Genomic DNA, 16,070 nt, shown 5'->3' with positions numbered 1-16,070 from the left:
CTGGTGGATGCGGGGGGGGGCGGTGTGAACCGGGCGAGAGGAACCTACACGCACTAATGAGACCGCACTCTCTGTTCTATAACCCAAGAAAGTGGAGAATGTGTGTGTGTGTGTGTGTGTGTATGTGCAAAAGGATAAAGACAATATATATGAGCAGGCGTGTCTGCGGCACATATGTGCAGTGTGTGTGTGTGTGTGTGTGTGTGTGTGTGTGTGTGTGTGTGAGTGTGTGTGTGTGTGTGTGTGGGGGGGGGGGGGTGTGTGTGGGGGTGTGTGTGTATGCGGCAGGAACGGACAGGGGGGCTAGGGGTGTATTTCTACAGCTGCTACATCCTCTGACACCAACGTAACAGTACGTGTAGGTCTGTGCAGACGATGTGGCTAACCCAGCAATGCTCACCACAACCTCAGTTACATTTCCTAAAACCTGCAGCATGGCTTTACGAGAGTCGATAATATCGTCATTCGTTTAAACCGACTCTTAATCCCTGGCCTGCTCACTCCGTCTCCAAGCGTTCAGGTGCAGACCTTTTCCAAGCAGTGTACGTTATGGGGAACAAGAACGACAACGTGGAGGAATAATGTAGAGGAAAAACCCACATCTCTTCAACGATATGAAGTGTTGACAATGCAGACAGAGAGAGAGACTCTAGATAATGAATGGCCAGCATTGTAACACAGAAGCATTACTGTTTGTGCGGTATAGAGCAGCGGCATTCTTCTCATTCTAAGAAAACGCCCTTGCTGGTCCTGAAAGGCCTGTGTTTACTGTGGTTAAACGATCCGCTTTCTCCCCCAGTGAGCCAAAGATCTAATCTCAAACCCGCAAATTTAGGTTTCCAACCTACTCATTATGGGAATACTTTGGTCAGGACTGCGCATGGCTGTGTGAGATGGGCCGGGCTGCTCTACTTTCACAACAAGCCTGGCCAGCACCCACGCACACCACGATGAAGGGGTTGCAGCAGCAGAGGGGGTGAGCATAACCAGATAGCAGATCCGACTCCACAAAACTATACGTGACCATCACAAAATGTGTGTTATCTTCACAAAGATGCACTGTATATGGACAGCTTTTGACGGCCGTAATTCGTATTCTGTTAAATGACTTGGCATGTTTCCGATGCCCTGCTGACCCCGGCCACAGCTCGCAGTAAATGGATCACTGGATCAGCACTGTCCAAACAGGTGTCCCTTTTCCAAACACCTGTCGGGACCTGGCTCCCCACGCTGGCCAATCAGAGGCAGTGGTGCAGAGGTATGGCCGTAGAAGGGACCACGTTGACATTGCTCTCGTATGTCAGTCTGCTCCAGACGCTACACAGAAAAGAAAAAAATTCCTGCTCATTTCAAAAACTTCTATCCATAAAAATTCATAGGACAATTAAATATGTAACTTAGTTTTGCTTTATGAATAGTTAAGACGCAAAGCAGTTTTCAAAAGCTCCCCTCGATTGCCAAATCAAGTTGTGGGGTTCAGCTTTAGTATGCAGAGTTGGCTGGATGTGAATGCAACTTAGGTTGGGATTTTCAGATGCCTTTCTAATGAACAATATGGGCCGTTTGTTGCGGGAAAGGGGGCTGGAGAGAGTATGGACAAGGGAACTTGTGTAATCTATTCACAACGTCCTGAGAGATTCACAAAGATGAGTGGGAACAAGGCCAGCTGCTATTTTCTCACAGCAGTCCAAACCTGTATTGATAGAAATGTTGCTCTTCAAATAAAAATGAGACTCCGAGTGGCTGACGTCAAACCAACTGGGCACCATTGTCTGCGCATGCACGTATGTGTGTCCGTCACTTTACCTCCTGTGATACCTGAATGTCTCTTAAAAAAAACATGTTCCGTCGTTGGAGGCCTTGAGGCTTCCTTATGCTGAAGAAAACATCCATTCGCCATATCTCCGCCTGAGCCCTGAATAATAACCTACACTGGCTGTAACCATGGGGAACACTCAGCAAAGTAAATGCCTCTCTACATTTGAAATGTACTGAATGTGATCAGCGTACCACTTTCCTTTTTACAGATATATCACCAGACACCAGGACCACAATCTGCCCCATCGGTACCTTAATAACTGCTATGAATACATGTATATATCTAAGACAGCTCAATTCAAGACCTTAGAATTACTTCTAAGGCTCGTACTCACATTTTCCTATGGCGAAATTGAAGCAAACACTATCCCATGTATTAAAAATAAGACTGAAACCATTGCATAAGCCACCTACATCCCCTGTTTCTTCAGTACAACGTGCAGTGCTGCTGTGAGTCTTGGAAAACAATTTCCCTCTAATGTTCTCCCTCGCTTGAGTCAAGAGAGCTTTCTACATTTAACTTATTCATGTACTGTACAAGCAGGGTGAAAGGAGACAGATAGTGGTTTAGTATAAAAGCCGAACTTGAAAATGGTGGGGGGGGGAGATGGTTGAAAGGAAGGCGTTGGGAGGCTGTTTCTTCCATGGCTGCCTGAATCACACTCACAGTAGCTTTCACAGTTGGCGGAGCACCACCTGACCTGTAACTGGCGCACCACTACTCTGATAACAGGCGCCTCACCGGCGGGATGGCAGAACGGGCGGAAATGACACCGAATGTTCCGTGGGTGCAAAAGCAACCACAATGTTTAATGCATCATTCAATCCTTCTTTGAAGTCAATAGAAGCTACTTTTTAACCCGGCTGTTGTGCCGCCGCCTTCCCTCATTTCAGCCGGCTCTCCTCGCACGTCAGTTGCTGTGAATTAGCCTTTGCGCCCGCCGCTACACGGAGCGAGGTAGCATGCTAATCCTCATGACATCACCATTGTGTCCAGGCCGTTCCACCTAATGTGCTTATCAAAGGGCTTCTTTGAGTGTGAGCGCACTGGCAAATCAGCGCGGGGAGGCGGCTGATAGGAAAGCTTTTATCTGCAAAAGGAATATTCCTGCTTTTTTATAACTTAAAGAGACTTTCACTACAGCCATGCTCTCTTTTCCCTGTGGTGCCGTAGTCTTCACTTGAGGGGAATAAAAGCCTCCTTCGGTGGGGCACCGTCTGCCGCTCTAAGTCACCGTAGGGTGCCTTCCTCAATATTGTGAGTTGAAAGTGAGGGGGAGGCAATTAGATAAGGCGACCACTGTAATTCCCAAACATATCTTGTTTAATCTCAGGAACATTACCCTATGCTGACGGATATGAGGATACGGGGAGGGATTCATGTGCTTCCTGTGGCTTACTCCATTGTCTTGTTACACATCGGACAGGAAGAGCAGCGGGATGGGGCCACTCAATTGTCTGCATTTAATTTTGATATCATTTTTTTGTAGCTGTACATACATGGCGACATTCAATCCCACCTGAAAGGACCGCACAACATACCATGAGCTCGAACTGCAGTGAGACATTAATCCAAAGACAGGAATGCTCACAAAATCGGAAGCAACGATGGATAAATACATGAACAAACTGTGTGCATCTCTTCTACAAGGCCACCAAGGCCACCAGACATCCAGGCGACCTGAAATCGGACTAAGTATCTCTTTCTTTAAACCAAGCTAGTCTGCTAAATTTGCTGTTGATTCTAGTGTCTTAAGTTAATTTGATTGCTGATTTGCTTTAGTTTTTGTCGTCTCACGGCCAGTTCTTTTTGTTTGAAGTTATCTTGGTTGCTAGTTTGCTCAAGCTCTTTCAGTCTTTTAGTGCCAGTTTGTGTTCTAGATTCTACTATTAAGTTAACTGCCAGTGTGCCCTCCTAACTCTGCTAGGTTTTGACCTGATCTAAGTCTGTTTTGCCTTGTTTTCTGAAGCAAATAAGACTTGTATCCTTAAACTCTCATTTTGTCAAAACACCACATGGTGATTGTTCACTGATTAGGGTGTCAAGCTATTGGTGTTTTGCATATTGAGGAGTTTCTGTCGAGGCCAATCGACCTTTTGTCTCCTAACCGACGGGGGAGCGGCCAGCGCAGCCGCAGCCGACTTCCACTAACGAGGGAGTATTTAACTAGAAATCGTGGGAAGCGTTAGCTTCAGCGTTTGCGTATCCTCGCAGCACGAAGACGAGCAGAACAAAGACAAAGGAGTTTTCGTGGCAGTCTTCGGGGCGGCTGAATGCGGCGCATTCTTCTGCTATTTTTAATAATGTGTTTGACCCCTTTACCCGTACCTGTTCGAATCTCTTCCCGCAGATACTACAGGCCTCGGGCTCGATCTGCTCTCTATCGTAACCTCTCCTCTCTCACCTATCCCACCCGCTCCACACATGTCCAGCACCTCGTCACAGGAGGTCTCTGGAACTGCCAGTCAGCGACTCGCAAGGCAGACTTCATCTCCGGCTTCGCTATCGAGCAGTCACTCGACTTCCTCGCTCTCACCGAGACCTGGATCACACCTGAGAACACATCCACCCCAGCCGCTCTCTCCTCCGCCTTCTCCTTCAGCCACACTCCCAGGCCCACTGGTAGGGGTGGTGGCACAGGTCTACTCATTTCACCCAAATGGAGCTTTTCTCTCTACCCTCTACCACCATCCACCCCATTGTCCTTTGAATTCCATGCTGTAACAATCACTCACCCGGTACAATTAACCATCATTGTCCTCTACCGTCCGCCAGGCTCCTTAGGTCATTTCTTGGAAGAACTGGACATTCTCCTGTCTAATTTCCCCGAAAATGGACCTCCGCTCATCCTCCTGGGTGACTTCAACATCCAGACAGAGAAGTCATCTGACCTCTTACACCTACTTTCTTCCTTCGCTCTGTCACTCAGTCCCTCTCCTCCTACTCACAAAGCCGGCAATCACCTTGACTACATCTTTACTAGAAACTGCTCTACCACCAACCTCTCTGTAACTCCACTTCATGTGTCTGATCACTTCTTCATCTCTTACTCCCTTCCACTCTCTATAACTAACAAACCTCCCTCATTGACTAACTCTATACCGGCTCGTCGCAATATTCGCTCCCTCTCTCCCTCCTCGCTGGCATCCTCTGTTCTATCAGCTCTCCCTTCAACTGAATCCTTCTCACTCTTGCATCCGAACGCTGCTGCAGAGACTCTCCTCTCAACTCTTTCCTCCTCTCTAGACTCTCTCTGCCCTCTTACGACACGACGGACTGGCAAATCCCCTCCGGCTCTGTGGCTGTCTCAACCGGTCCGTGCCATGAGAGCCACCATGCGAGCGCCGGAAAGGAGATGGCGTAAATGTAAACGACCTGACGACCTGCTTGAATTTCAATCTCTCCTCTCCTCGTTTTCTGCTTCTATCTCTGCTGCCAAAAGCTCTTTCTACCAATCCAGAATCGAATCCTCATTCTCTAACCCCAAAAAACTCTTCTCGATCTTCTCCAATCTCCTCGAACCCCCTACCCCTCCTCCCCCCTCCACCCTTCTTCCGGGAGACTTTGTCAACTACTTCACCAAGAAAATAGCTGACATACGCTCCTCCTTCTCAAACCCACCTCCTACTTCTCGCGTCCCACCGACCTCACCTCCTTCGCCCTCACTTTCCTCTTTCACCGCCCTCTCTCCTAACCAAATTCTTACCCTAGTAACCTCTGCCCGTCCGACCACCTGCCCTCTTGACCCCATTCCATCACACTGTAACAACCTCCTTGACCCCCACCAGTCAGGTTTCAAGGCAGGCCACTCTACAGAGACTGCTCTCCTTGCTGTCTCTGAGCAACTCCACACTGCTAGAGCCGCCTCTCTCTCCTCTGTCCTCATCCTTCTGGACCTCTCTGCTGCATTTGACACGGTCAACCACCAGATCCTTATTTCCTGCCTTCAGGAACTTGGTGTCACAGGCTCTGCTCTCTCCCTTCTCTCGTCCTGCCTCGATGGCCGCACCTACCGGGTAACCTGGCGAGGATCTGTGTCGGAACCTTGTCCTCTTACTACTGGAGTTCCTCAGGGTTCCGTGCTGGGTCCCCTCCTGTTTTCGCTTTACACCAACTCTCTTGGCGCTGTCATTCGCTCGCATGGCTTCTCTTACCACAGCTATGCCGATGACACCCAACTAATTCTCTCCTTCCCTCACTCGGACACCCAGGTGGCGGCTCGGATCTCTGCCTGTCTAACTGACATCTCTCAGTGGATGTCCGCCCACCATTTGAAAATCAACCCCGACAAGACTGAACTACTTCTCTTTCCCGGAAAAGATTCCCTTACCCAGGACCTGAGAGTCAACTTTGGGAACTCCGTACTAACGCCCACTTTGACCGCTGAGAACCTCGGCGTCACACTCGACAGCCAACTCTCCCTGACTCCCAACATCGCCGCGACAACGCGATCCTGTAGATACACGCTCTACAACATCAGGAGAATACGTCCCCTTCTCACTCAGAAGGCAGCGCAGGTACTGATTCAGGCTCTTGTCATCTCCCGCCTGGACTACTGCAACTCCCTCCTGGCTGGTCTCCCTGCCACCGCCATTCGACCTCTGCAGCTCATTCAGAATGCAGCAGCTCGACTGGTCTTCAACTTTCCGAAATTCTCCCACACTACTCCACTCCTCCGCTCTCTTCACTGGCTACCGGTGGCCGCCCGCATCCAGTTCTAAACATTGGTGCTCACGTACCATGCTGTGAATGGATTGGGTCCAGCTTACATCCAGGACATGGTCAAACCCTACATCCCAACCCGCACTCTCCGCTCTGCATCTGCAAAACTACTCGTCCCTCCCTCACTGAGAGCAAAACACTCGACTAGGTCTCGACTCTTCGCTGTCCTTGCGCCGAAATGGTGGAACGAGCTCTCTGAAGACACCAGGACCACAGAGAGCCTTCACATCTTCCGCCGCAAACTAAAGACAAACCTCTTCAGACTCTACCTCGACTAAAGACTAACAAATTGTAGCACTTAAATTGTACTTGTAACGTCACTCATCTATAGCAAATTGTAAATTGGCTTATTTGAGGAAATTGCACTTTCTTGTTTCTTGTTCTCCTGAGTTTGTACCCTATGGTTGAATGCACTTATTGTACGTCGCTTTGGATAAAAGCGTCCGCTAAATGACATGTAATGTAATGTAATGTAATTATATTCTATAGTGTATATCCCGCAAAGGATTCCCTGCGTTCAACCAACTAAATTGGCAATTAAAAATAGCCCATCCATCTTAGTGAGTAAGAGGAAATTGCTGTGCAGTGAGCTGTCCCTTTGGAGCGTTCTGCTCTGAGACTGTGGTGAATGACTGATGTGACAAAGCTATTAGCCGCCATAGTCAGAGGGAACAGTCTCAATCAGCAGACTGCATATTTTCAGTATAGACAAGAGGGAATTCAGCTACAACTTGAGGATAAAGGCAAACCAATGTCATCTTTATCTACAGATTAAAAAGAATGAGAACACACTCTCTGTTCCCACTTCACAAAGAGAATAGGTGGCACACATTAATAACTGATCAGACTGAATTACACTCCAGTCAAATACATTGATATGGAGATTTCTGAAAATCTTTATAACCGTTTCCATTCCCGTGTCTCTGTCTCTCTCTCTCTCTCTCTCTGGTCATTGAGTGGATCATTAGCTGTCAGGGCCCTTGAAACCATACCCCCCAACCCTGAACTCCCATTCCTGCTTGCCTCTAAAATATTCATAAGGACAATTAGGAGTTCCGATAAGGCGAGTACGGAGGGCCAGGGGAGCAAGCGGCAGAGACGGCAGGATGTGCCAGCATGACGTCTGTTCTGCAACACTCTATACCCAGACCACAGACCTGTCCTCGTCCATCTGAGACACAGCGACCACCCTCTTTGCCCCCAGCCAGAGGAAGGTGGCACGGTGCCAGCTCGCTCCCCTCCTCCACCCCCACACCCAATCCCCAGCAGGCCTGGCTCTGTCCTCGCTCCTGGGCAGGAGGGGTCGGCCGCACAGCACGCACAGTGTGTGTGGGGGGGGAGGGGGAGGGGGCACAAGGGCAAGCGGATTGTTGCGCGGGCTAACCTACAGACGGCGCTGTGCATGAAGGTCTCATTTCAGACGCTCAGCCCGCAAGGTCGTTGCGGGCTGAGCGAAGAGGGTGGACTCAAGGCCGGGGGGGGGGGGGGGGGGGGGTCTAAAGACATGGCTGGCATCACTGTTGCTGTGTAACTAGATCAGACCAAATTAGGCAAGCTTAATGTCTGAACATTTACCTATTTCATGCACGTATCGCAGTTTGCCACAGGTAGGCGGTTGGAGCTCACTTTGAGAATTGAATGCATTGTTGCATGCCGTCCAACACGGTGTTACTGCAGAGAGGAAACACAAGTATGAAACACTGAAACATGTTTCTCTTTAGTGAATAAACTTCAGATTTTGTATAGCAATTGTTTGACCTTGAAGTATTAACTCGTTTGCGTCAATGGAAACTAATATATAAGAAGACAGCGTGGCATGTGGTCTTGTGTTGTTCTGTCTCCTTTTATTATGTGCTCTGAAACAGACCTGCTGAGGGGGGGAAAAAGGCTCTGACGTGAGTGAAGTACAACACGTGCTAAAAGCTCAAATCTCTCCGCTGTAACCTGGTAACAAGCATCACACACTGGGTACAATATAAAAAGTGAGCTATAATCCATAATGGGTTTAAAACGCAGAGGAAACCATCCAGCAAGTCAAACAATAACTGATTCCATATGAAAAAGGGGGATAGTGCTGAGTATGACAGGTTTATTTTCAATAATCAAGCTACATTTTCAAAAAATCAGAGGCCATTACTTTGCCATTCGGTGGCAATTATTGTGTATTTCTGTTCCAGCAGAGGACACCTATTACAGAACACCATGTGATATGCTCGCGTGAACATTATCACAACTGTTTCATTACACTCAGAAAACTACAAAAGAGGACTGGTGACCCTTTTCCCTGAAAGCCCAGAGGAAAAGGAGTCCTTGTCCTACAAAAAGGGGCACTTTGAAACCCGGCGTGTTGCTCAAAACAGAACCATTAATACTGCTCCACTCGCCGCGGAAGGAGAAGACTTTCACCAGACGTCTCACCAGAGTCACATTAGTCCATAAGAGACATCAATGCTTTATATATTAGAGATGATACATGAAATCAGCTGGATAAGTTGTACCACGTATCCCTCTGTTTTCTTGATATTATTTGGGAGGCATTTATTTTTAAGTTGTCCCACTGCACTCGTCTGAAAATAGATGCTGATGCCGTGTGGAAAACCAGTGCGTTTGTTTTGACTAACAACACTAGTTAACTCCGGCTCGGAGGTGAAATCACTGCTCTCAGGTATACAAATCCGTCTGCGCGCACAGGGAAATAGGAAGTCGCTCGTGTGTCTGCAGGAGACCCAAATGAAGAGGTAATAGAATTTGAGAATCACTCATTAATGACTGCTCCTGCTGTTACTTTAGCGTCCTCTCCAGAGAGAGCAGATTTACTGACAGGTTCAGCATTTATGTGGCGACGTACAGATGGTGCTTGAGGAAAAAAAACTCTTTTCCTATATAGCAGCATCACAGAGACCGTACATGTCCCTTTATTGAAATAAAATACTCACACTTAAGCTACAGTAATACCTTCATACTTGATATAATCTGCAATACTGTGTATTTTGACTTACAGTCAAAATAAAAATATAGAAAATAATTTTAATATCACTCCAATAAATCACCAGGGACCAAAAAAAAGTGCTGTAATATTAAAAATCGGCTGGCAGGAAGAATATTTCACATATATTCAAAAGCCCTGAAAAATCAACATCAACCCAATAAGTCTATGTCAACAGAAATGACATTTGATTTAGCTTAAAAAGGATTTCTCATCAGTGCTGCTCTGAACTCGGTGGAACTGACGGTGGAATATGAAAAAGAGCAATAAAGCAATACGATGAAGGCATAATGCTGACAAAGCACTAGAGTAGACAAATACGGGCAGACGGCTGGATGTTGATTGTAATCAAGACATAAATCATTGAACAATGCTTTTAATTGATGTAGCTTCTCTCTGTCTGCCTGCTTGTTCTTTGCTTGTTATGAACCTCTCATCTGATGTTCTTCACACTTTGGGGTGGGTGGGTACTGCTGGAAACCAAAGGGAGCGCCTCTGGACGTAAGCATGTCGCAGACCATTGCACATCGACTGTGGTTCACCTACCAGCCAAACTCTGCTTAATGTCCATTTTCCGACTCGAGGCCGGGCCGCTCGCTGCGGTTTAGTGATGCTTTCTGATGGTGGGAAACCAAAACCGGGGTGAGTTTCAGGGTCAGTGGGGCGCATGCAAACAATGTCTTTCTGTACTTTTCATGCTTTTTCCAACTGGAATGAGGGTACTGGCAGTGGTAGAAGAAGAAGGCAACACAAAGACTTGCTGATGTTAAACTAGTAGATATTAATAGATAAACTATTAATGCCGAAGCAGTAAAAGTCCTGCAAGTATTGTATGGTAAAAGCTGGATGAACAGACATTTACTTAACATTCATTCCAGGTGGAGTGAAGTGGAGAGAAATAAATATGTTAAACATTTTAATGTCCATATCTTATTGTTATGTGAAAAAGACCAAATCAGGTGCCGTATTTCTCTCAACCTTTTAATACTTTTAATACCTCGGACAAGTAGATTGAGCAGCAGCATTATGAAGATTCTACTCAGGAACATTGACACAAAGAGAGATGTGTACCGTTGCAGAGGAAGTGATGTCGTTCACTTAGGTCAACAGCAGCAACGTTTAAGATAAACAGACAAAAGGTGTCAAAAAATAGCATCAGGAGCACAAGAAGGAAGCAGATATAAAAAAAGAGATAAAAAACAAACTAAACAACAACAAAAAAAACAAGTGGAAACAAGACACAAAGTATATCAGAGATCAGAGATTCTGATATACATGAAACTGCATTAACACTTTTAGCGTTTACCGTGCAAAACGGCTCAAACCCAACAACAATAGCCTGAGTTTAATACCTTTATACACCCACTTTGTGGACATCAACTCCAAAGGTCAGGGTTAGGACTTCAAATCGTGAAAATATGTACAATGTTACCTCATTCAATCTAATATTATTCAAACCATCTTCAAACTCGTTTAACTATCTTTTGGTGATATCTCTTTGAAATAAAACATTTACGTTTTATTCCATTAACTCCATATTAGCGTGTGTATAGTTACTAGCCATTTGCCAAAGTATGCTGTAGAATTTCAGTTTCATGAAGAATACGTAAAAATATCGCTTACAGTATATATTATATATATATACAAAAATAGTCTATCTTAGATTGTCATATAATGTAGAAAACGCTCTACTGCTTCCACAGCTATGCTAGCACATTACTACTGTAATACTCTATATTGCTTCTAAGCAAGAATGGCGGTAGTGACATTTTCTCTGCCTGCCAGCAAGAGCCTCGTTTGACCGCCCGGTTATGTTTCTGTGCCACAATTATAAATACACACGGAGGACAATCTGCCGCTGCTACTCAGATAAGTCTCACCAGTGTGCTTTGATATTCAAGGATTTACGCTTACTGTTAAAACAAACACAAACAAGCTTCGCACCACACTACCCCCGACAGATTTCAGAGTTGAAAGAGTGCTGCACTACTGGATGGCTGAAAGCTCATTTCTCACAGGAATATTTGATCAGAAAATCTCCTGATGGAAAATCAGACGCTTTATTTGAAATGCAAATGGGGTTTTTGTTCATGTAAAGTGGATGTATCACAATGGAAATACAATACAGCAAAAAGTAGAACAACGTCATCATTTCACATTCAAAGGCACATGAGCTATTATATAAGTATTTAATGAGTAACATCACCTGATTTCTACCCTATGTGCCAACCTGCGTGCCTGCGTGTCGTCAAAAAAACACAGATAGAGATTTCGATTTTATTCTTCATCTCTGTCTAGTTTCAAGAACTGTGTGTTCAAGAGTGAGGCCTCTGGGTAAAATTAAATTAAATTATTCTTGACTCAAAATAAAGCATCTGATTTATTCTTTTTTTTCCTGCTCATTTTTTCCTCCCATGCTATTTTATCTCTCTTCCCAACCCCCACCTCTCTAGTTCCCCAGCGCCATTTCCAGCGAGCCACCAGCAGGAGGATAATTGATCAATCATGCTAATTGAGGAGTCTGGACAGCTAGCCTGCCACAGCAGATGTGCCAATTTGCATTCATTAAGATCGAAATGAGTCTTAATCACTGCTCAGACTTTGATTGACAACATAAACACCGCCTGTCTTAAACTCATGGTGCACATTTACCCCAAAGCTCTATAAGGTGTCCATAACTGGAAATGTAAAGGTTTTTTTTTTTTTTTGGGGGGGGGGGGGGGGTTGTTAACGCTTTACGTTGCTGAAAATGCACTTTTGAAGCAGACTGTAATAAACCATTGATTGGGAAAGTGAATCCTGGTAACAACCTGGAACCTTAGCAGCAATGATTGTGTCGCTTTGGTCAATGTAAAACTGGCAAAGGGCAGTCGTGAAATTCACAAGGAAAACAGATTCAAAGGAATAAACAGGGTTTGACATTCAGTAATGGTCAAAATTTACAAACCTGATTGAACGATTAATACAGCTCCATTCATAACAGCAGGTGATATAGATCATGAGATAAAATCTAATGGAAATTACCTGATCATTTCAGTCTCATTTCCTCTTACTGTATTAGTCTTGTGAGAGGCCGTTCCTTCATAAATACAGAGGGAATTGTCCATTTTTCCCAAGTGACATTGACAATGGCTGCCCCTCTTTATTATGTAGAAGATAAACTGAATTTCCCTATGAATGTTGTTTACTCTCATGAATCCTCAGGGAGAAAAACATAAAAAGAGCAGGGAAAAGTCAATGCCTTTCATACGGTGCTGCCTGGTTATTCACCATTACGAGGCATGGGTATTTCACTAAAAATTCCATTCCCAAATCGGGTTAAAGCTTATCCACAGCCCCGGTGTTATAAGATTACAATTAAAGGTTGACTTAAGGCTCGCAAACCTGATAATATATGCCATGTACCCTAATTGTGTTGACTTGCTCAAAGGGAGGACAGATACTTGGTAAGCGATGCCTGTGAAGGTATCTGAGTCCACGGTTACTTCTGCAGACACAGTGGTGGTTTTGTGCGCTGGGAAACAGTGTGAGGTTATTACGGAGCATGAGAGCAAAATCTCATTAGCTCCACGAGCAGAGAGTGGAGGAAGAGTAAATATTATTAGATTAATCTAATGACCAACGGCAGCATTTGGATTTGTGGCATTCACGAAAATTCAATAAGCAACACAATAGGAACAAAACCATCAAAGCTGCTGTCATGAATATCGTACTCGTGCTTGGTTCACAATAACACAAATCATATTTAATACAAGACTAATTTCTCGGTGCAAAAGAATAAGCATACAGCCAGGTGCTTTTACCTTCAAGTTTTTCTATGTGTGTGTGTGTGTGCTGTGTACAGTACAATGTGACAAAAAGGACAACGAATACAGTCACAAAAAGTAAAACAATAACATTTTGCCGTCACACTAAAAAGGACACAAAGGGAGGGACTTCATACAACAGTGCACCTGTCGCCTGGAGCGTTGGTAAGGTTAACACCGTCAACACATACGGACGCACACAAAAGGCACACACCAACACACACGTAGGAGAAAAAACGAGCCTACTGCTCCGCTTTGGACCACGAGCCAAGTTTGTGAGAGAGAGAGTCCATAGACCTCCACTGAGTTATCACAATGCGGCCCGGGCATGCGTCCATCTGTGGAAAACATGGAGACTGTTCTCCCACACCGCACAGCTCAGCCTTTATCTACAGATGGTACTACTGGGCAAGAATGTGACCTTTGATTCAGTTCCTCGCACCAAACGAGCTTTGCAATGAAAAGCAGGAGAGTTTTTTTTCTTTCTTTTTTTTCTGGACTCCCAAACCGGACAAATGAGCACATGATTGTTTGCATGACATAAGATGGGTTTAACACAATTAAAAAAACGTAGATAAGTGGCCTCATGTGAGACCCATTTCACCAGATAAATGGAGGAGGGCTGGATTCTTGCCCTGAATAAGGTATTGGCTCCTCCGTGTAGTGCACGAGGATCTGTGCGGCTGAGGAGAAGCGCAGAGGCTGAAAACAATGTCTGTGCCAAACGAGGCAGCCAGGGAAACAGTTCAGATTACAATTTATTTTATATCATGATAAAATGTCACCGGTAATGAACCACCCCCGACAACTGCTGTATGGGCGACTGCGTAGCGCGTGTTGATGCTGGGCAGGACTCTGGGTTACTTCTGCTCTGCTTCCTCACTTCTGAACCTGGGCCGCGTCGCCAGAGGGGCAATGAGGACATTTTTCTGAATATGTGCAAAGATGCCGATTGTGCTAGGGGGAAGCTTACTTCAGAGCAGCCCGAAGGGCTAGCTGGTAGATCATCGTAATGCACAATGCACAGTACAATTATACCGTGCTGTCAACATAAACATGCATTGGTGGACCACGGATGTATGTAAAATAAGGGGAATGACCCAAATAACAGGCTGTCGTCCTATGAGGACACCGACGGATGGGACATTGCTGTTTTAAAGACGGCTTTCAAAAGAAATGTGTGGTCACCGTTACGTAAGGAAGGAATGTATCCATGTATTTTTTATGCAGGTGAGCCCTTGCTCTGCTCCGAGGGCCCCTGATGGAGGAGTGACTGCTGGATGCCAGAGCACTCTTCTGCAGCTCTGCCAAGCAGGTAATTCACGAGCAGCAGCATGAATAAAAGATAATGGGCCACAGCTGACTCCTTTATGCCGCATGTAATTTAGCTAATTCTTCAAAGCGAAAGTCTTTTCCGAAGCTAGGATTCTTAAAATGTTTCAATCTTGACCCATCTTAATCCCTTAATGTGTCTTAATTGAGTATCCGAAAAAGAAAAATACTGTATGTTTTAAGGTGGAAGTGCAGCCGTCGACATTGTCTAATACAAACGATGATTTTTTCATGAAAACAAATGGGCAATGATATATTACAAGCATCAGGATGCTATCAATAGGCATTAACATACATTGTACATGCTTTCATTCAGTCAGAGTAAAGACAACAGCCTCTTAAAGCACATCTCGGAGGAGCCGAGAAACCACATACACAAGTGTCTGCCGATGAAAGATGTTTGGAACAGGATGCGTCTCTAATCATTCTCATTTACGTTGGCTTCCACACTTTTGGCTGACAGTTTTGTATGCTGGCATAACAAGTGGTTTACTCTTCCGCTAGTCGCCGGGCATTAAGGGGCTGCCAGGAAACCCAAGTGCTCGTTGAGCTTTGTAGAGCAGTGTGGAATGTACCAAACGCTGTCTTTTCACTGCAGCCAGACGGCCTGTGATGAGGAGCAGCCAGAGAACGGAGCCCTACAGGTGCTGTATCTATAGGAAGCAGCAGCTAGTGTGGCATGCGTGTGCACAGATAGGTTTTCCACGACGGTTCATGGGCACAAGAGCAGCAGGACTTATCAGAGGCCACAGACCTCCTGTGCCCTATCTGACTGGAGACAAGAAGGAAACTGTTACCCGTTCCATCCCTCTTGTTTGCCTACAGCGTTACACCCCGTGGAGCATTTACAGCCTTTATCCTACACTCTGAATCCAGTTCTAGAGTAATGAATTCAGCAGGAATCTCGTTGATGCGGATGTACGTTTTCTATAGAAAATTGTAATGAAGAAGTATGAAATTGTAAAAGGATGGATGTGAAAGACGGTTTTCCCCACCGAGCACGAAGGCGGCGCTCACTCACCTCTACAATGTCAGAGTTGGTTCTGCTCTCGTGGGGCTCGTTGTACTCTGTGTATTTCAGCAACACTTTGTCCATGTCTGTGCTGGCATACTGGAACAGTTTGTTAGAGCTGTTGAAAATGATGAGGGCTATCTCACAGTCGCACAGAACGCTCAGCTCATAGGCCTTTTTCATCAGGCCGAACTTCCTCTTTGTGAAAGTGACCTGAGGAGCACACAGAAAACAAAACCATCCATTACAGAGGAGCACTCTTTCTATAAATTACAGAAGGAATTTAAGTCCAAAAATCAATTTGTAGACTATTTTCACAAGTGTAAATGTCAATTAAAGGATTCTAATTATAACAGACGGTGTGGGTGGTGGGGGGTGTTTATGGCACACTCA

At 45.5% G+C, this 16,070-nt stretch overlaps 2 protein-coding genes across 12 annotated transcripts in view; one reads left to right on the top strand and one right to left on the bottom strand.

The window, feature by feature from the left end:
• LOC120812282 (myocyte-specific enhancer factor 2A-like) overlaps window positions 1–16,070 on the bottom strand; it is a 56,217-nt gene that overhangs the window by 14,229 nt on the left and 25,918 nt on the right. For all 11 annotated transcript variants that reach the window (XM_078097896.1, XM_040168114.2, XM_078097897.1 and 8 more), the window contains exon 3: window positions 15,687–15,890. In XM_078097896.1, coding sequence (XP_077954022.1) covers window positions 15,687–15,890 — 204 coding nt within the window. The remainder of the gene's footprint in view (window positions 1–15,686; window positions 15,891–16,070) is intronic.
• LOC144391344 (uncharacterized) lies at window positions 1,945–7,716 on the top strand. Its single transcript, XM_078097964.1, has 4 exons — window positions 1,945–1,963; window positions 4,265–4,441; window positions 4,595–5,619; window positions 7,690–7,716. The coding sequence occupies exons 1-4, from the start codon at window positions 1,945–1,947 to the stop codon at window positions 7,714–7,716; spliced, it is 1,248 nt and encodes a 415-aa protein (XP_077954090.1).

Source organism: Gasterosteus aculeatus, chromosome Y, assembly GCF_964276395.1.
Source record: "Gasterosteus aculeatus chromosome Y, fGasAcu3.hap1.1, whole genome shotgun sequence".
NCBI classification, from domain to species: Eukaryota; Metazoa; Chordata; class Actinopteri; order Perciformes; family Gasterosteidae; genus Gasterosteus; species Gasterosteus aculeatus.
Note: the sequence above shows the minus strand (reverse complement) of the source record. Positions and strands in the feature narration are given on the sequence as shown.

Excerpts from the sequence above, each read along its gene's own strand:
- LOC144391344 (XM_078097964.1), top strand. Across the intron at positions 4,442-4,594 it reads CCACACTCCCAGGCCCACTG|GCTCCTTAGGTCATTTCTTG; the intron begins GTAGGGGTGGTG and ends ACCGTCCGCCAG. Across the intron at positions 5,620-7,689 it reads CCCACCAGTCAGGTTTCAAG|ACCACAGACCTGTCCTCGTC; the intron begins GCAGGCCACTCT and ends CTCTATACCCAG.